This window comes from Spermophilus citellus (assembly GCF_964194105.1).
Source record: "Spermophilus citellus genome assembly, chromosome: 1".
Lineage (NCBI taxonomy): Eukaryota > Metazoa > Chordata > Mammalia > Rodentia > Sciuridae > Spermophilus > Spermophilus citellus.
In genome coordinates, this window is record NC_138182.1 from 184662152 (window position 1) to 184683378 (window position 21227).

The window sequence follows — 21227 nt, forward strand, 5'->3', positions numbered from 1 at the left end:
GCCACCTCTCTACTCCTGACACTGCTATCAAATGACATTTGGAATTTATTAATCTTTTATAACTGACCTTTACTTTTGATAAGCAATAATTTATATGTAAGATAGGTTCACTGAAAGATTAGAAAGTCACTAAAATGCTATTTTTTTAGGGGGTAAAAAAAAAGATAAAGAAGTTCTTTGAAATTCAAATGTTAGAACCTATGAAGAGTTTTGAAATCTTAGCAGGCATTTAGCAGGTCCCACTGAGCAGGCAGTCCTAAAAGCCAATTCTGCACTTACCAGGCATTTTAGTGTTAATAAAATGTAAAGCAATCCTATATAGTTTAGTGAAACTACTAAAATAAGTATCACCGAAGTAAACTGATAGCACATATACATATAAACAATTGTAAAAGATAACTTAAAAAAACAAAAAGCAAACATAGGTCCAATTATTTATGCCCATAAATGAGGTTAGAAACAGCACCAGATTAGTTCTTTCCCATTCACATTCTCATAAACTGCACAGTAGAACTAAAACCATCTTACCTTCTCACCTCTGGTCTTCGAATCCTCTTTCTCTTTCTTCCTTGCAGCTGCCACAAATTCATTAAACAATGCTTCTCTATCTTTCATCTTTTCAATTGCTTTGAATCTTGAATCTTTAGCATGTTTGGCTGCAAATTCACTGAAAGTAACTCTGTAACAAAATGATAAGTGTACTAACTTTGGTTGAGCTACTTCTGCGTGTAGAGAAGATATCATTTTCCCAGTAAAAATATATGCCAGGCACACGAAATCCCAAAATCTACCTAAACAATGAATAATAAGACACAAAAAGAACAAGTAAAATGGGCTAAAGAGTGAAAATGCGGTTAGTAACCTTTATGCCATCAACATGGAATTACAAATAGATATATACATATGCGTACACACACAAACTATTTTAAAAAGAAGAAAAAAAAGAGGCAGGAGATCAGAGATCAAAGAATATCTATACTTCAACAGATTTAGGAGTTCATCTACTTTTACCCTAAAATAAAACCTGTTTCTAATCGTATGAAATAACTCTTACTGCATTAGCTTTCTTTCCTTAAATAACTATAACCCTGTACAAAGTGTATGAGGCAACTAATTTCTAGAGATCATCAGAAAACAAGAGTAGAGAAATTCACAAAACAAGTCCTATTGCCATTGACCCTCAGGCAGTTTTCCTTCCATTTCCCAGAAAGCCAGACTGCAAGTGGAGCAGAGTGGTCCCAAAGCTACAAGAGGAAAATATCTGAGTTTGGGTGCTAAAAGAGTAGAGGAAGAAACTATAAAGATTCCCAATGAAGCTGGGCATGGTGGTGCATGCCTGTAATCCCAACAGTTGGGGAGGCTGAGATAAGAGGATTGAAGCTTGAGGCCAGTATCGGCAACTTATCGGGGCTCTAAATAACTCTGAAAGACCCTATCTGTAAATAAAACATAAAAAAGGGTTGGCAATGTGGCTCAGTACTTAACAGCCTTTGGGCTCAATCCCTGGGACCCACCCCCCCAAATCCTAATGACTCCAAGAGGCTAAAGCAGGAGGATCACAAGTTCAATGCCAGAATCAGAAACTTAGCAAGATCCTAGATCCTACATCAAAATTAAAAAATAAAAAGGGCTAGAGATGTTTCTAGCTCAATGATACAACATCGCTGAATTCAATTCCAAGTACAACAGGGGTTGTGGGGTGGGGAAGAAGAAGAGGAGAAGGAAAAGTTATAGAGAGAGTAACCCAGAAAAATCCCACTTAGGGTGACTTCTGAAGAGTCCACAAATAAAGCCAAACTGCCCAAGAGTTTGGACAACCAGAAAATGCTTTCCTACCATGGTGTCACAGGGTTAAGAGCAAAAAAGAGATAATAGAGATTCATCAGTGCTGGAGGAAAAACAGTAGCAAGCAAACAAAATACACAAAATATCCACAAGGGAAAGAGCTAGGAGGTTGAGAAAAACACATCTACCCTAACAAATTAAAGCCTAAAATTAAGGGGATACCTGATAATTAAAATGTCTGTTGAAACAAAAATTCCCACTCTTCAGCTGAAGACAACAGACTGAGTCTCTACATATCATCCACAATGTCAATATTTTCAATAAATTTAAAAAACAATCACAACAGAAAGAGACTTGTAAGTGATAGAAAAAAAATTTATGTTAGTAAAAACTGAACACAAAATGTCCAGATGCTATTCTAAGAAGACAAGTACTTAAAACGGCTATTTTAATAGCATTGGAAGAATTAAAGATTTTAAAATAGGTTCCAACAATTGAAAATATGGTCTTAATAAATGAAGAGAGAGGAAGTTTCAACAGAGATATGAAAAATAGAAAACAAGAATTTAAGCTGCAAGGAAAAATGAACCTGATACGTCTCATATGAGAATAGATATAGTAAAATAAAGAGTAATTTACTTTAGGTTTAGATTAATAACTATCATCTAATCAAAACAAACAAAAAAGATTAGAGGGTCCTGTAAGATAATATCAAACACTTTAACATATGTGTAAATAGAACCCCCCAAAAGAGCAAAGAGTGAATGAGGGCAGAAAAAATACTAGCCAAAATCTTCCTAAATTCGATGAAAACATCAATTTACAGACCCCCAAAGTTCAGCAAACTCTAAGCAGGTTAAGTTATAATGTTAGGTGTTTTAAAAAATATATGAATACTAGGCATTATAAACTTTCAAATATATTTGGTAGATATTTAAATATTTGAAGTATTCAACTTAAAAATAGTAATAATTTTCTAATAAAATACCCCATATGTTTAGCATATTTTAGAAGGAAAAAGCTTATCTTCCCCTTAAAAAACTATTCCAATGCAAAAAGAAAAATACACCCTTATATGTGTTAAAACAAAAATTGTTACAACTTATTTTACAAAAATTATTTAAAAAATTAGCTGATTAGAATTTCAAAGTTAAGACATTAACTAAAAATTTAAAAATAGCACTCATAGGTAACTTATTTTTATACTCTGGGTAGACAAAGCCAGATTATAATTATCTTCTGTATGAAATCAAATTAATCACAATGTCAAATTGCATTAACTCAATATTTTTGAACAGTAGAATATACTGCAAACGTGGTTTAAAAAATAAATATGCAGCCCTAATAAAATTTTAAAGTAAAACAAAAATCTGTATCCCAGAAAAGGGATAATAAAGTCCATTACATCTGTGTTCATATAAATTAAACACCTTGTTTTATAATTTTAAGATTAAAATAACATATTACTATGCTTAAAGAATGAATCTTTTAAAATGCAAAACCAAAGTGTAGAAGTGGAATTGAATCATTTTATACATTACTTATAAAATAAAATATTATCTTTTATTATAACGGGCTAAAATGAAATCATATCATTAGATTTGTGTGCATATGTTTTTTAACACGACTAATACTTAATCCTGAAAAACACTACTTTAAAACACATGTTAAAACAAAATACTTTTGGGGGAAATGAGTGAGTTGGTGGTAGGGGTCCAGGCAAGATGGAAGTATAGTTGACCATAGCATACCTGAAATTTCCATTTAAAGAAAAAGACACAGAAGGAATAGGCACAGTTAAGTAATGCTCAGTCATTTTTTTCCCTTGGAACAATCCCCAGCATTCTATATTTACTAGACGCTATTAAGACTTTTTTTGTGAGAGTGGTCTTCCAAATCAAAGCAAAAAATTAATTCCATGGACAGTATTCTCACTTTTAAGTTCTTCCTTGTTTGCATCTACTAACTAGAAATGTTCCTAATCCATATGTTACAATTAAATGTACCAAAGTAGAAATATAGCACACTGTTTTTTTTAAATTTTCTGAAGTAATCTGCATTGTAGAGATACTTTAATAATTCTAACTGCCCAAAAATAACACCAGCAGGATACTATGATTTAATAAGACTTAGATCTACAAAAGGAAAACCTCTTTGGAGTTTTGATTCTTCCCAGACTCATAAAGAGTTTTAATAACTAGATCTTATTAAATCACTTGGAAATAAGCTACAGACGTCATATACCTTCATCTATAACTATTTCAGCATGCAACTCCTGAGAGTAAAGCTGTTTTCTACCATAACCACAATAACTCAGGAAAATTAAGAATTTTCAAATATAATTTAATATCAAACATATATTCCAATTTCCTCAACTGCCCCAAAAATGTCTTTTATAGCACAGTCAACTATGACCCATGAATTTATCCTTCTAACTAAGAAAAAAATCAAGACCCCTTGAAGAGTCTGAAACTCTACAACCCCCTGAAGAATATTACATTCTTCATGGTCACAAATACTCTATTACTTTTATTTTCTGAAATTTATTTTAATACCATAGGTTTCATTTCACATTTCAAAAATAAAGCAACACCATCACTCTTCCCTACCTCCACTAACAAGATGAACTTTTATACACAGAGACTCCAGGATTCTACTCTATAGTTTTAGAAATTTTCCATGAGGATAGGGACGTAAAGCTCACTAGTACAGTACTTGCCTAGTGAAGTACTGGGTTTGATCCCCAGCATTGCCAAAACAAATACATAATTTCATAGCTAGGTGTGATGTCACACACCAGTAATCCTAGCATTTGGGAGGCTGAGATAGGAAGACTGCTTGAACCCAGAGTTCAAGGCCAGCCTGGGCAACATAATGAAACCTTATTCCAAAAACAAAAGAAAGGAAAAGAAAAATTTCTCCATGTACCAAGGTATTCACAGCAACCTAATACATTGTTGTTCCAACTAATCCATAAATTAAGAATAATTCTCCCTACTGGTACTCTTCTGCACAATACTGGGTTCAAGTTAAAATCCTAACTTCACTACTTAATTTGATTTTCTTACCTTATCTGTAAAACAGATATGCCATAAGTATCTAAATATTGACTATTCTGAATATTCAATAAGATAAAAGATGTATATATGAAAATGTATTCTTTTAAGTTCACCTAAGCACATAGAATATTCAATAATTGCTTTAATTACTGTTAAAATGCTAGACATGAGTTTAAAATGTCTCATTTTCTTGATCCTTTTCATATATAACACACATTAACAAGCAATTTAAAATGTTATACAAGATAACGTAGAAAAAAAACTTAAAGATGAAAAGTCCTTTACCATTTTAACTGAATCAAAATAATTTTTCTCCTCTGCAATTTATTATACTTAAAACTTTATGAAGATAAGAACAAATTTTATATCATTTACCGTCCCTGGAGAACAATTTATTCCCAAAGGGAAACATTTAAATCAAAGGTAACCTCCTTAGGGCATCTGCAGGGATCCTCTAAAGGATAGATTTTTTTCTTTCTTTCTATCCACATCCCAGCCTTTTTATTTTTGAGACATGGCCTCGATAAGTTCTCAAAACTGGCTTTGAACTTGCAATCCTCCACCCTCAGCCTCTTGAGCCACTAGGCTTACACACAAGTGCCACCATACCTGGTTAAAGGAAACACTTTAAGAAAAAAGATTAAAACGGTAGAAACCAAAGTCAAACACAGCTTTTCATGTCCAAATATCCAAAAGGTAGAGATATATTTTTAACTGATTTTAAGAGGAAATACATCATTTGTTATTTAACAGTAATGAATCACATACCTTGGATTAAACTTTGCTTCTTCCATCATTTTTTTGAAATCTTCCTTGGCTTGCATTATTTTGTTTTTCTTTTCCCTGCGTTCCTCCTCTGCCCTGGTCTTTACATACTGATCAAACACCTATCATAAAAATATACCAATTTGACATGTCAGTCTTTCATACAGGTAATTTAACTATCAAGAATGTCTTTGTCCAAGCTGTAATAGGAAAAAACCTTTAAATATAGGTAGCTAAAATCAGGTTATCTATGTAGCAAATTATGATCGTTTTAAAGATTCAATGAAATACTTAGCATACCACACTCTACTTAGGTATTCAGAAGGGGGAAAAATGCTATTTAATTTTGGAATTTTCCCCAGTTACTTATTTTAATTTCAAATAATTTTAGAAGTATTAAAAGAAATCATAGTCCTTCTAATGTCTTCTAGAAAAACAAAAACCAATAACATGGAACCTATAGTTTTATTTTATTTCAATGCTTCTCTTTAAGACTAGTTTCACCAAAATGAGTAATTAATATACTCTCCACTACTTAATAACATATCGTTGGTTACTTGTGAGGCTAGGGTGTGAGGATGATGAATCAATACAAGGAGAGCCTGGGCAATACAGGCAGATCCCACATCAAAATAAGTAAAGTGCAATCAAGATAATAACTATATGTCTAATTTCCACCTTCTTCAAATCCTAATAAAATTATTTATTTCTAAGTCATAAACCATAAAAGGCAGGGAAATGAGAAAGAGAAAGCCACTTGAGAAGTTGCAAAGCAAATGAGCAAGTGGTAAAGGATATAAGACCTGAGAGAGAGAAATGATCCAGCAGTCAGGGGGGGAAAGCCATTTATTTATTTATTTGTTTAGTTATTTATTACAGAGAATCCTCAAACAGCTCAGAAACTGATAGCACCAGACACTTACAAAGTGTGGGTGTGGTACAGCTACAATAAGGAGTATCTGATGAGCCTGTTTAAGAAGCTATTCAATTGCTAGATCTCTTAACCAGCTTTAAGTTTCTAGACACTGCAGTTCTTAAACTCCAGTAAAAGACAAATACTATTCTCCCGAACAAAGGAGTGGCAAATCCTAGATGGCAGATTGTTTTTGTACAGTTCAAAAATAGTTTTTACATTTCACAAGGGTTAAAAAAAAGAATTTCATGACACATGAGGAGTAAATCTATATTTCAGAGTCCATAAATAAAGCCTTTATTATTGGAAAAGTCATGCTCATTCCTTTACATGTATTTATGGGTGCTCTCAAACTAAAATAGCAGATACAGAGTTGTGACAGCAGCGGTATGGTTCACAAAGCCTAAAATATTGATTATCTGATTCTTTTCATTAAAAATTTGCTGGGGGCTGGGGATGTAGCTCAGTTGGTAGAGTGCTTGCCTCGCATGTACAAGGCCCTGGATTCAATCCCCGGCACAGCAAAAATAATAATAATAAAATAAATAAAAACTTGCTGAGCCAGTTCTATAAGTAAACAAAATCTCTCTGAATTGGGGAATCTTGTATTTGTAATGAGGATACCAGACCCAGAATGTGGGGATTCTCTAAATACATACCAAATATTAATAAAGTTCTCTCAGAACCAAAACAACAAGACTTGTACCCTTTTACTGGGATACTACTTACCAAGAAATGAACTAGATAAAGCTGCTCCAGGGGACTCTCAACAAACCATCCTAAATCACCCCACAGTAGACTTTTCAACCTTGGCACTATTAACATTTTGGGGTGAATATTCAGCAGTATTTCTGGCCTCTAACCACTGGATGCCAGCAATACCCCTTCAGTTATGACAATCAAAAATGGCTACTAGAGACAAAACTGCCCTGAAGCCAACACACTGTAGTCAAAATCCCTAATCATGAGGGCTCATTCAGATGCTAAGAGCACCCAAAGATTCCATGGTCCTAATCTTGAGGTAAAGGCTATAGATATAAGGAAAAATTAAAAACAGAGCTTTAGTATCAAAAACAACACCATAAGATGATTTAAGATTTAAGTTAAAAGGAAAAAAAATCCTAAAAACCTCATACAATTAAGACAATTGCAGCCATAAAACAAGATAATAAACACACAAACCCAAAACAAAACAAACAAAAAAAAACTCTAAGAAAACTAAAAGGGATGAAATGAAAATCTGAGAGTTGGGTGACAAATATAAGTTAAAAAAAAAAAAAAAAAGACAGGGAAAAAAGATTTAGAAACTTTGTGGCACAATTTGGGAACAACAAAACAGAAAATCAGAAGGGGAAAAAAAGGAATACAGGAGAACTTCCCAGAAATAGAAGATATGTTTCCATACTGAAAGAGCCCAGCACAATGGACTCTTAAATCAGGGCATATAACATAAAGAGATGTTAGAAAAGTAAGGAATAAGGAAGAACCTACTTGCTTACAGAGTAGGAAAAATGAGCAAAGGAACTGATAACGGGATGGCTTTAAAAACAACACTGAAAACTAAAAGCAGAGCAATATCTTCAAAATCCTGAAAGAAAAAAAAAAAGATTACCAACTCCAAATTCATATAAACAAAGGCTTTATTAAATATGTAAGAATTCAAAAAATTTATTTCCTTTGAATGCTCTTTCAGATATATTAAAATGAATAAAACAAAAAAGAAAAGGCTTATAATGTAGAGAACAAGTGACCGAAAAAAAAAAAGAGAGAGAGATGAAGGCAATCCTCAGGATATCTATATGGAGTCGTCATGCTGAAAGACAGCAGCTACACAGCAAGTGTAGAGGGTAACCAGTTTATAACAAAGCTAGTCAGAAAGACAGGAGAAATGCTTCAGGTAATAAAAGCCCCCCCCCTTTTTTTTCTAACACAAAGTATAGAAATATCTGGCACTTTAAATATGGAGACAAACATCTTTGCATGAAGTTAAAAAACAAAAAAGTTTCCTTTAACATACCATAGGCACCTTTCCAGGTTAGTCTCAAATTAGTGTATAATCACCAATCTTTAAAAGCTGTACAGAAATACCTACAACCACCCCCTATTAGACATATTGGTAACTTTAAATACCCTCTAAATAAACCACTGCTATAAATCATGTGAAAGTATTTGTATACTGAAGGGAGGGAGAAAGTTATTTCAAACTCCTTTCTCACCTATTCTTACTTATAAAGTTTTTAAGAGAATGTTTATTAACTTTCTTTTGAGGTGCTAGAAAGAGTTCATATTCCCTTCTCTGGAATATCCCAGGCCAATGTTAGGAATCACTCTCTCTGAGATCTGCATCTTAAAGAAAATCAGAAGTTTTTCTTGTTTGTTTTTCAATTTAAAAAGTTTTTTTTGTTGTTGTTTTTTTAGGTGTAGATGGATACAACACCTTTATATTTTTATGAGGTGCTGAGGATTGAACTCAGTGGCTCACACATGCTAGGCAAAAGCTTACCACTGAGCTACCGCCCCAGCCTCAGAAGTTCTTTTAAGCTTCCAAGTTTCTCCAAATTATTTTTGACATACTTTCCAATATATTTGGCTGTATGTTCTCTATTTTAAGCAATTATTTTCTTAGAACTGTAACTCATGAGCAAAATGTTATAACACAGGGCATGATAGTGCACATCTAAAATCCCAGTGACTTGGGAAGATGGGACAGGAAGATTTCAAGTTCAAGGCCAGCCTCATCAACTTAGTCAGGCCCTAAGCAACTTAGTGAGACTATGTATCAAAATAAAAAACAAAAAGGGTTGCATATGTATAGCTCAGTGGTAAAGCACCCCTGGGTTAAATCAGAACCCCCCCCCCGCCCGCAAAAACTATAATACACACTGGGAGAGTCAATAGATTTATGGGCCTCAACAAAAATACATTAAATCCTATAGCACCTAGCCCTTAAAGGTACATTCTGAGGTGCTGGTAAAACTCTTATTTCTTGATCTAGGTGATTATATGACAAGCTCATTTAGTGAAATTTCATTTAAGATCTTTAGACTTTTCTGTGTGTAGTTAATTATTAAGTATTTGTCTCCATTATTTCTCATATCCATTTCATTTATAATTTCACATTGATTTAGTGAACAATCATAGATGGACCATCCTGAGTAATCACACAGGTAATGTTACCATACCATAATATATCAACATTAAAAAGCTTGAATAGTACAGTATATTTAACTGTTTATTTTGATATAAGAAACTACTCAAAGCTAGCCAATTCCTAAAAAACAAATACCAAATGTCTTCTTTGATATAATGAGAGCAACTATAAACAGAGCAGGGAGGAAGAGTAGGAAGAAAAGATTAACATTAAACAGAGACTTGAGATGGGAGGGAAAGGGAGAGAAAAGGGAAATTGCATGGAAATGAAGGGAGACCCTCATTGCTAAACAAAATTACATATAAGAGGTGTGAGGGGAATGGGAAAATAAACAAAGAGAGAAATGAATTACAGTAGATGGGGTAGAGAGAGAAGTTGGGAGGGGAGGGAGGGGAGGGGGGATAGTAGGGGATAGGAAAGGTAGCAGAATACAAAAGTTACTATTAGGGCACTATGTAAAATTGTGGATGTGTAACTGACGTGATTCTGCAATCTGCATTTGGGGTAAAATTGGGGGTTCATAACCCACTTCAATCTAATGTATGAAATATAATATGTCAAGAGCTTTGTAATGTTGTGAACAACCAATAAAAAAAAAAAAAAAAGAAACTACTCATTTTAAAGTGTTAGCATAACTATTATCTACATCAGAACCTAAAATTCTGAACGGAAACAATCTCATTCTTTTAAAAGTTAAACCTAACAGACAAAAATATTTCTACCCTCTCTTAAGTGACCTTTTATCCAAAACAAGACTGAAGAAGTGAAACTATATGTTAAAATAATTTTAATATAAAATACCTTTTATACTAATGCAAACTACATGTAAATCTACAAATAACTAGGAAGACAAATCAAAGACATTCCATTTTAGATTATGAAGCTTTACAATGAAATTATTTGTTTTTCAAATCAATGCACAAATTACAGATATGAAATTACAAAGTACAAATGGTTAACTTAGCACCTTTTTGTTTTTTCCTTGATTTTATATTTCTATGCAAATACACACACACACACACACACACACACACACATTAATGCCAGATATTAACTTCTCCTCTCCTTCCTTCCTTTCTTAAAAACAATACTGTTTTTAAGAAAAAAATGCTACCAGGCAAAAAAAACTTTAGGTAGGGTTTTTGTTTAAAATAGAATTACAGGGCTGGGTTGTAGCTCACTGGGAGAGCACTTGCCTAGCATGTGTACGGCACTGGGTTTGATCCTCAGCAGCACACAAAAATAAATAAAGGCATTGTGTTCATTTATAACAAAAAATATTTTTTAAAAAATAGAATATACTTCTCAAGTATAATTCTATTATGGAGATAATCACCATCAGCTTGAAGAATGCCTTCAAATGGGTCAAGAATTTTAGTTCTCATATGATACTTATGATTTCATTCAAATAGAAATTATAATATGCAGTACCATGAAGACTTAAGTCACAAAACATTTAAAATAAGACTTGGGATATTTAGATTAGGCAGTGATTCAGGCACTATACACTGAACAATGGACAAAGCAACATTCCAGCCTTTATAGAATTTATATTCTATAGTAGGAGATATACATTAAACAATGTAATTTTAGACACTTAGAAATGTGCCATGCAGAAAATAAAGAAGGCAGAGATAATACACAGACTGATCAAAAGGCACCTGGACAAGCACCTGAATGAAATGCTGGAGCTGACTATGCTAATACCTGGAGGAAGAACATTCCAGGCAGATTAAATAGCAAATACCAGAAAATTCTGAACTTATTCAAGGACTATCAAGGCTAATGTGGCTACAATGAATGAACAGCACTGAGTACATATAAAATGTTTTACCCTACCTGAAATGGAAAACATTAAGACAGTTTTAAACAAGGGAACATTGACTACATTTGATATCACTTAAACTTTAAAACTAGTCTGGCTAGTGTGTCGAAAAAGAACTTTACTAAGAGGAGCAAGAATGAAAGTAGGAAAATTGATTATGGGCTACACAAATGATTATGAGCTGGTTATAGTGGCTTCGATTAGGATGTTGGTAAGGAAAATGGTGAATAAGAGGTTAGATTTAGAAAATGTTTTGAAGGTAGATTTGATGATATAATGGAAATGGGAAAAATAAAGAATCAAGGCTGATTTATAGGTTCTGCTAGGGCCATCAATTGGGATGAAAATGAGATGATCATATACAAACAGTATTAAAAACAAAAATGGGGGAAGAGGATATAGCTCAGTTGGAAGAGTGCTTGCCTTGCCTGCACAAGACCCTGGGTTCAATCCCCACCACCAAAAAAAAAAAAAAAAGGCTATCAAGCTTGAAACACAGATGCAAATTTATAGATCTTCTCCATTCATTGAAGTTTATGATTAGGCTTACATGCAAAAAATATACCATCTGTGTAAATTTTCTAATCATTATATTATACATATTAAAGATGAACACTGGGGATATAGCTCAGTGGCAGAGCGCTTGTGTGAGCACTAGGTTCGATCCTTAACACCACATAAAAATAAATAAAATAAAGGTATTCTAGCCATCTACAATTAAAAAAAATTTTTAAAAAGATGAATTCTACTGTTACCAAAGAAATTTCATAGCTCAACAGCACTATAGTTAAGTGGCTCAAAAATCAGCAATTCACAGAGATCTGTGTCAGAATGATTCTGACAATTCAATAATTAAATAAATTGGAAGTGTGCAATACTTTAAAGAAAAAAGCAATCACCATGAGATAATACATGGAAGCTCAGTAATAAGGTAACTCTAGTTCAGCGGAGAGCCTGAAGTGTCCATCATCTAAGATTAGGATGAAAACAGTTTAATAGATGCTACTTAGATCTGAACTTGTGTGTGTGGTGTATTTAAGACATAAGTATATGCCTTTGAGTACTATCTATATACATACACATGTACATACTGGTGAAGAACAATATGAATAAAAATGTTCATCGGTGGTCTAACTCTTGGCTAGGGCTATATATGAGTTTTCCCCCACTTTTTACTCATCTTTATTTTGCCATTTTCCTCCAAATTTGCATTTTTTACCCAATAAAAAGCAAATAAATAAAGCATTTGTAATAAATTTTAAAATCTCCTTATACATGTCCTCACTGTGTATGTACCATAAGAACAAAATGTTTTAAAAAAAAAAAAAAAAAAAAGTCGTCCTGTCCATAAACGAAAAATTATCCGAGTATTTCTGAGGCAGAAAAGTCTACACAAAGGCCCATAAATGACTGTGTACTCAGATGAAAGACTATTTTTGAAGTACTGTGTTAGGGGAAAAAAAAATTATGCTGTCAAATGACATTTACTTTTCTTACAATGTTATTTTCCTTTTACCTGTTTTCTTTCTTTAGGATTGAGAAGTAAATATCGAGGATCAAAAACTATCTTGTGCAACTCTTTCTCCCATGTTGAAAAAGCAGACACCTTTAAAATAAAAAAATGTATTGCCTCATGATTAAGTTTGCTCTAGAAACATAAAGGTCATAATTTTTCTTGAAATCTACAGGACATCTGTTTATAAAGCAGACATAAAAACCGAACTGAAAGTTTCCATCACTAATAAATGACAAGCAGCGGGAGGCTAGCAATAGCAAATTTCCACACTAATTGGCTCTGAACATTTTTGTATTATATAGAAATAACACACACTTAATTACTCATTAAAACAACCACTACTGTGTGACATTTAAAAAAAACAGTACATCAGAAAAAGCCTTGAGGATTTGCATTTTGATTTCCCACACTATCTCCAATCATGTGAACAATGTTATGATTTAAAATTGAACAGTCATACTCATTCAAATAAATCTGTGAATATAACCCAAATGTTGAATTTCTTTCTCAATTAAGTTTCTAAAAATATCAAAAAATAGCAGTTCTCCTTACACCAAAAGCCACTCTGAAGATATTAAAGGAAGAATCATGTATACCTTACCTATCCGAAGTAGTCCGCCATTCTGTAATGTTAATACTCGTATATATTACTCACCAAAATTAAATGACCCAATAAATGTTAAATGTTATTTGTACTTAAAAGGACAGTAAAATGGGATTTAGTGAAACATGATATAATTAGCCAAGGAAAAGGCTGTTTCAAAGAACAGGTACAAATTAAGTTGATAGGGTTCCCTTAATCCCCCCTACAACATGAGCACTAACCTTAGATTTGACCTTTTAGCAAGACATATTTATATTACTTATACAAAACAGAAATATCTCCCCCAAAGATTGTTTTCTGACCCCTCTCTCTAGCAGCATGTCCTTGAACTGCTTCATTCGGGCCTCCAGAGGGACAATGGCCCTTTCTCGGGCAGCTTTAATTTCAGCTTCCATGGCAGCTTCTTTCTCTGAATCAATGTCTTTATTATCATCTCGCCTATGAAAAATAAAACATAAGGCATCAACTGACAAAATATTAATAACAAATTATATTAAAATCTTAAAATTAATGGAATTTTCAAGACTCACTACTGAGCAGCATATTTTTGGCAAAAACAAGTTATATTGAGGGTTTAAAATGACTTCTAAGGAATAAACAACTTTTAATCTAATAATAAAATTACAAGTTTCTAATGATGTTATAATGGATGCATTGTTAGGAAAAAAATATATATATACCTTTAATGTGCTGTCTCTCCCTGATACTAGCTGATACAGAAAGTAAACTATCTTACAAAGTGGGTAAAAAAAGAGTACATAGCATTGATTATAAACTATGTGTTAGACTCAAACAGCATAGGATGTAACTGTTTTAGTTCTTGAAATGATATAGAAAAATGGTATTCTCCAAAATTTTTATATTATAAATTCATAAAATACTTCTAAAATCTAATAAAAACTGGTATTAAGTCTTAGTAATCTCAAACATTTATTTTGAAAATAAAATATCTGCAAACTTGGCCAAGTGGATATGTGAGATATATACCTTACCTACCTGACATTTTTATTACTCACTTTCTGGGTGATAAGTTGAGATTTAAGTTGAAGGACAGGTCCCAGAGAGCAACATAGGCCCAGGAGTAGTTAGGTGGTAGTAGTGGTAGGAATTAGAACTGTTCATCAATGACTTTTTAAACTACTTCTTGTTCCTCCAAAAATGTATCTCAGGACTAAGGGCAGGCCTGTTGCTCATGTGGTACTCAAGTAAAATTTTAAACATGAAATCAAGTCACCTCTCAACACATATTACTATGAAAAAGGCCTATTCATGTAAATAATCCAAAAAGGAATTCAATAACTCAGGTGTATTTGAACAAATCTTTTTTAAAAAATATGATCTGCTAAGTATATAGCATTAACAAAGTTGATTATTTTTCCTATAGAAATCTACTGGTAATTCAAAAGCATGCTATATAGGAAACAATAGGTAGCCCAGGAGATTTAAATGGTACTAAGGCTAACCCATAAATATGAGAGGTAAATAACAACTTAGGGAATGAATCAAAAGTATAGAAGACAGAGTCCATGAACTGCAGGAACTTAGCGAGATAGTCTGTGACCTAAGATATGCACAAAACAAACAGGTAAAAGCAATTTGCCAAACAATATACCCTCTTAAAATAATTTATTTAAGAAGTATTTAAATAGTTAAAGAGTTAAGACATCCAAGAAATATAATAACTAATGAAAGTAAATAACCTTTATAGAATTATATTAAATGAAAATGTCACAATACAAACTATCACTATCTATCTCAATAAAAGAAATAAAAGAAAAACTAAGCCAGGAAAAATAGGCTTTTAGCTTTGTACCTAAATAGAGAAGCTCGGGCAATCCACATAAAGGACTTCTTTGACATTCTCCTGATAAAAGCAGTTAAAAACCTTACAGAGTTGTCTATAAGAACAAACAATTAAAAACAACCTAAAAGTTTAACATCATAGAAACATCCAAAATTATGGTATAAACAGAATGAATACAGTCATTTATAATAATTAAGAATACAAATGTCTTATTCTAGAATTTTTTTTTTTTTAAAAGAACTGATAACACATTTGGTCAAGAACTAAAAAGTCTACTGTAAAAATGAGAATAGCTGTGTCAAGGTGACAGATTAAAAGTGATTCTCCTTAATATCTTAATTTCTTTAATACTGTTGCCAATAACAATTTTTTTTTTTTAAAAAAGAACCACCCTTGACAGGGATTATTATACTCATTCCTTGCCATAATTTGGCTGCATTCAATCTGTCCTTTTCCAATTAGGACTATAATTATCCAGTCCCTAATAATGTATCCAAGCTTTCCTTTTTGCTGCTAAATAATGGTCCCATTCCCACAATACACACACACCCCTCTATCCAACCTTCCACCACTCTCCCACCTCCCATAATAGGTAACATTCATATTTCACCCAATTCCAGAGTACTGGCCAAGCTAATTCTTCTGTTTCTAGCAATATTTTTTCTCTCAGAGTACTTTCTAAGCCCACAGGCCTACTTCATACCAAGTAGTAATGACCAGACCCAAGGACTAGGTTAAGTCATAAGATAAACATATAAAGAGAGAGAAGTATGTCTATTTTTATGAAATCTCCAAAATGGTATTTGCTGGGATTTGTATGGGAAAACTGATTTTAATAAAATTTAGACATAGTGAATTTTTATAAAGAATAATCAATTAATTCCTAAAATGCCACTGAGTTTCATAATACATATTGGAATAACCAATCTTCTCCAAATCTGGCAACAGAAAGGATACCATTTCTGTATTATAAAACAAAGATATTTAATATCAAGTCTAAGAGAGCAACGTGACACTTCTGCCTCCTAGTAACACAAATATTACCTTGTGCCTTGCAATCACAAACTGATAACCTAATCAAAGTTAAAAGGTAAATCTATCTGGAATCACACAAACTATATATATTACTTACTTCCGCTTTTTTGCTTTGACAGGCTCATCTTCATTAATTTCTTCCATTAGTTCTTGTTCTTCTTTAACTATAAGACAAAATTTAATTAAAACTTTGAACAAAATAAGCAGGCAATCACTGAATTATATAGGCATAGATTCTGCTAATCACTACCAGAACACTTCCTTTAAGCAGTTAAAAAAAAACCTAATTTATAGGTATTTCACTCACTTGCACTCATAGAGAATTGCCACTTTTGGATGGACAGCATTGTTGGGGTTGGGTGCCCTGGCAAAAACATTTCAAATAGTGTTATAAACAGTTAAATACATACATTTCACGACCATTTCTTTAAAAACATCATTATTTGCATAAAACATCCACTTAATACCCATTTTTATAAAAAAATCATTAAAGTATAATAATGGTTCTCTTTATCCTCCCTTTACATTCATATTGAAAATTTTCTTGTACAAAGCTTAGTTTTACAAATACATAAAAATTTCCCTGATTTTGGACTTATAGTACATTTTTTGATGCATTTTAATGTATTATCAACTAAATGAATCAAATATTTTGAAAACAGACTCATAAAAGAACAAAAGTAAGTCACATACTTTCTTGGCATCATTTAATACTATGATCATAAAATATTACTATCATGCCTATAAAACAAATATTGCTAAAGGAAACAAAATAGGTGCCTAATACCTTCAGTACTAAATAGGCAAAGTTGCACTTAGTGGGAAATTACTAGTAAGCAAAAAATGTCCAAACCACATATCTAATAATACATGAAAATCTCTCAATCACTAGAAAGACATATATTAAGAGTTGTTTTACTCATAGAATTAAATGATTTTTGTGCTTCTATACTACATGAGGTAGGGGGAGTCTATAAAAACACATTCATATCAATACAGGCAAAATGCCAATAAGAAATGTACAAAAAATACACAATGAAAATTTTATAATTATTTGTACTCAATGTATTGAAATGTTATTTAAATGTTTAAAACAAGAAAATTTTAGTCAACAAAATATTAAAAAATACTTTGTGCACTTTTTGATTACTGCCAAAAATATATATTTCACTGGTCCCCAAAAGTGCCCAAAGGCTCACTAAGAAGTGCTTTAGTAGTAGTAATAAGCATAAGGCAAATAACATCATCTCCAGCATATCTACCTTGAACTAACTGAAAATAATGATAAAGGACAATAAGCTAAAAAATTTTTTACAAAACACAATATTATCCAAATTCTTTGTATTTTTACCTTCATCACAGCAAACCAGCATAGCAATCTATTTTTAAAAATTAAATATTCCTAAAATATCTTCACTTTCTATAAAAACATTAAAAGAATATTAAAATTAGAGGAGAAATTCCTAATTGAAAACTCACTTAATTTCTTCATGTCTTCCAATCCTTTTTTATGAGGGGGTTCCTGAATAATTTTATCAACATCTGCCCTTCCAATCAAATCATCAGGTCGGTCCCACATAGAAAGACGAGTGGTAGGATTGTAAAAAAAGACCCGTTCGTCTCCAGTCCAAACCACACACCTAAGAATTGATTAAAAATATCATTTTATATTATATTAAAGAAAATATTTTATAGCTAGGTTTTTTCATTTCAGCCCGTCAAAAGGAAGAGGGCAAGAACATGTTCCTCTTACTAACAGTTATTTACAGACAACCAAACAGAAAAGAGCTGCCTGGCTAAGGTAAACACAGCAGTGAAATATACTGGGGGTCAAAAACAAAACAGGAAGAGCAAAGCAATTTGTGATCAGAGTTTAGAATGCTTAGGAACTTGATTTAGCACTAAATTTGAGAGTACTAAATTTTAAACCATCACAAAAAATGAATTCATGGCAACAAATAATGCTATTAACCAGTTCTACAACTTAAAGAACAGAACATGGCACCCCACTTATCACATCATAGTTCCTAATATTTCTTATTATTGTTACTTATTATTATTTAATAATAAACCAAAATTACATATGCAACCTTCTCTGAAGAAGTGACTACAGCAAACTGATCCTGTGTTTTATAACTAGGGAACTTCATAACCAGGAATTAAACTCGGGGGCACTTCACCACTAAGCCACATCCCCAGTCCTATTTTGATTTTATTTTTTTAAATACTTTTTTAGTTATTGTTGGACACATGCCTTTATTTTATTTATTTGTATGCGGTACCGAGGATCAAACCCAGCACCTCCCACATGTTAGGCGAACAATCTACCGCTGAGCCACAACCCCAGCCCCTTGTATTTTATTTAGAGACAGAGTCTGGGTTGCTTAATGCCTCACTTTTGCTAAGGCTGGCTTGGAACTTGCGATCCTCCTGCCTTTAAATTGTAGAACCGCTTAATAGCATTATTTGTTGTCATTAAATTCATTTTTTGTGATGGTTTAAAATTTAGTACTCTCAAAATGAGTGCCAAATCAAGTTCCTAACACTTCCCATTTCTCCCTTTCACACGTTCCCCATATGACAGTGGTCCTCAGGCAAAGCAGGCAGCTAGATATCCAACAGAAATGAAGTCCTTTGACCAGATAATCAAAATTTAATCAATAGCTGTCAAACTTAAAGTGACTAGATGTTCAAAAATAAAAGAGTCTAAAGCAATAACAACAACTAGAATTATTGACAAGAAAAAAGACATTACGCTTGAAATGAATGACAAAATAAGAGTTCTAAATGGAAAAACAGAAGTTGTAAAAAGAATCAAACGAAAATTTTAGAAATAAAAAATAATGGAAATTAAATTTTGATGGATTATTTCGAGGGCAGAATGGAGACAACAGAGTAAACCATGAATTAGAAGATGGATCAATAATTATCCCACCAGAAGAACAGAGAGGGGCAGGAAAGAATAAACAGAATTTCAGGAAACTATGTGATTGTAACAAACTGTTTAACAAATGTCACTGGATCCCACAAAAACAGGAGAAAAAGATAAGGGGACAAATACAAAATCTTCTGAAGACACAATAGCTAGAAATACCTCTCAAATTTGGTAAAAGACATAAATATCCACATTAAAGAAGCTCAGCAAATCCCATTTAGGATAAACCTCAAGAAAACCAGTCCTGCATTACTTTCCTATGTTCATATATGAACACACAAACCAGTTTAACTCCACATTATGTACAACCCACAAGAATGGGAAGCTGTACATGTATGTATAACATGTCAAAATACACCCTATTGACATGTATAACTAAAAAGAACAAAAAATTAAAAATAAATAAAATTAGTCCTAGACACAAGATAATCAAATTGATGAAAATAAGGGGGGAAAAACTTTGATAGCAATAAGGGGGGAAAAGAACACAAATAATACAAACTAGGAAATTATTCCAATGATCATGGATTTCTTATTAAAAAATAGGGGCCAGAAAACACTAAAATATCTTTAAAAGTTCTGGAATGAAGAATTACCAACCAGAACTCAACATCTAGCAAAAACATCCTATAGAGATAAGGGCAAACGAGATACTTTAGATGAAGAGATCAAGAGATTTCATCTGTAGAAGACCTGTTTGACAAAAGTTCTTCGTGCTGAAAGGAAATGACATTAAAGGAAAACCTGGATCTTTAACAAAAAAAGGAAAAACAACAAAAATGGTAAATATAAATGATTTTTTCCTATATTCTTTAAAATATTTTGTGGCTGGGTTTTCATTCATTTAACCGTCATATATATGATACCTACAACTAAGATCAGTGAGTATAGGTTAAAAAAAAGAAACTGAAACCAAGGTTTCCATTATTTTATGGGACATGGTACAATATTAACTCTAAATAGACTGTGGAAATTAGGTATGTATAATTCCTAAAGCAACAACTAACACAAAAATGCAAAGAGGAATCACCAAAAATCCAAAACATTAATTACATGAAATGCTATACAAATTCAAATAATTCAGCTGAAAATAATAATAGGAACATAAAAACAGGTAGATAGAAAAGACAAACAGAAAATAACAGTATTCTCAAATCCAACCATATCAAAAATTATGTTAAATATTAATAGTCTCAATACTCCAATTAAAAAGCAAGAACTGGGGGCTGGGATTGTGGCTCAGCGGTAGAGCACTTGCCTAGCATGTGTGAGGCCCTGGGTTCGACCCTTAGCACCACATAAAAATAAATAAAATAAAGATTAAAAAAAAAAGACATTAAGTAGGTGGCACATTAAAAAAAAAAAGCAAGAACTGACAATAGATAAAAACATAAGACACTACTAATAGCTGTAAGAAAGTCTGTAAGAAACACACTTTAAATACAAAACCAGAGAAAAGCTAAAAGATACATCATGTAAACAAAGAATAAAAGGCAACAACTGCTGTTTTCCAAAAAAGAGAAATGTTGAGACAAACTGTATAATGAAGAATAAAGAGGTTCATTTCATAATAATAAAAAGGACAATTATTCACCAGGAGGACGTAACAGTAATAAAATGTTTATGTCTATAATAGTTCAGAATAGATAAAAATGAACCAAATTCAAGGGAGAACTAAACAATTTTATAATTATAGTAGATCAACACCATTCTCTCAGCAAATGAGAGACCAAACTGACCCAAAACAAACAGTATTCAAATAGAAGATGTACTGAACAAGAATCAGAATTATACAAAGTACACTATCTGCCTGCAGAACAATTAAATCAATAATT

At 32.4% G+C, this 21227-nt stretch overlaps 1 protein-coding gene across 6 annotated transcripts in view; it reads right to left on the bottom strand.

Moving 5' to 3' along the window:
* TCERG1 (transcription elongation regulator 1) overlaps nt 1-21227 on the bottom strand; it is a 63872-nt gene that overhangs the window by 14144 nt on the left and 28501 nt on the right. For 4 of the 6 annotated variants that reach the window (XR_014021334.1, XM_081288908.1, XM_081288906.1 and 1 more), the window contains 8 exons: nt 17937-18097; nt 16765-16821; nt 16555-16621; nt 15432-15482; nt 13921-14056; nt 13015-13104; nt 5613-5731; nt 529-679 (listed from right to left, as the gene is read on the bottom strand). Coding sequence is in view for 5 of the 6 variants with exons in the window: in XM_081288908.1 (XP_081145034.1) it covers nt 529-679; nt 5613-5731; nt 13015-13104; nt 13921-14056; nt 15432-15482; nt 16555-16621; nt 16765-16821; nt 17937-18097 (832 nt within the window). In the remaining variant the exon portion in view is untranslated. The remainder of the gene's footprint in view (nt 1-528; nt 680-5612; nt 5732-13014; nt 13105-13920; nt 14057-15431; nt 15483-16554; nt 16622-16764; nt 16822-17936; nt 18098-21227) is intronic. The other 2 variants (XM_081288909.1, XM_081288907.1) reach the window with 1 other exon arrangement.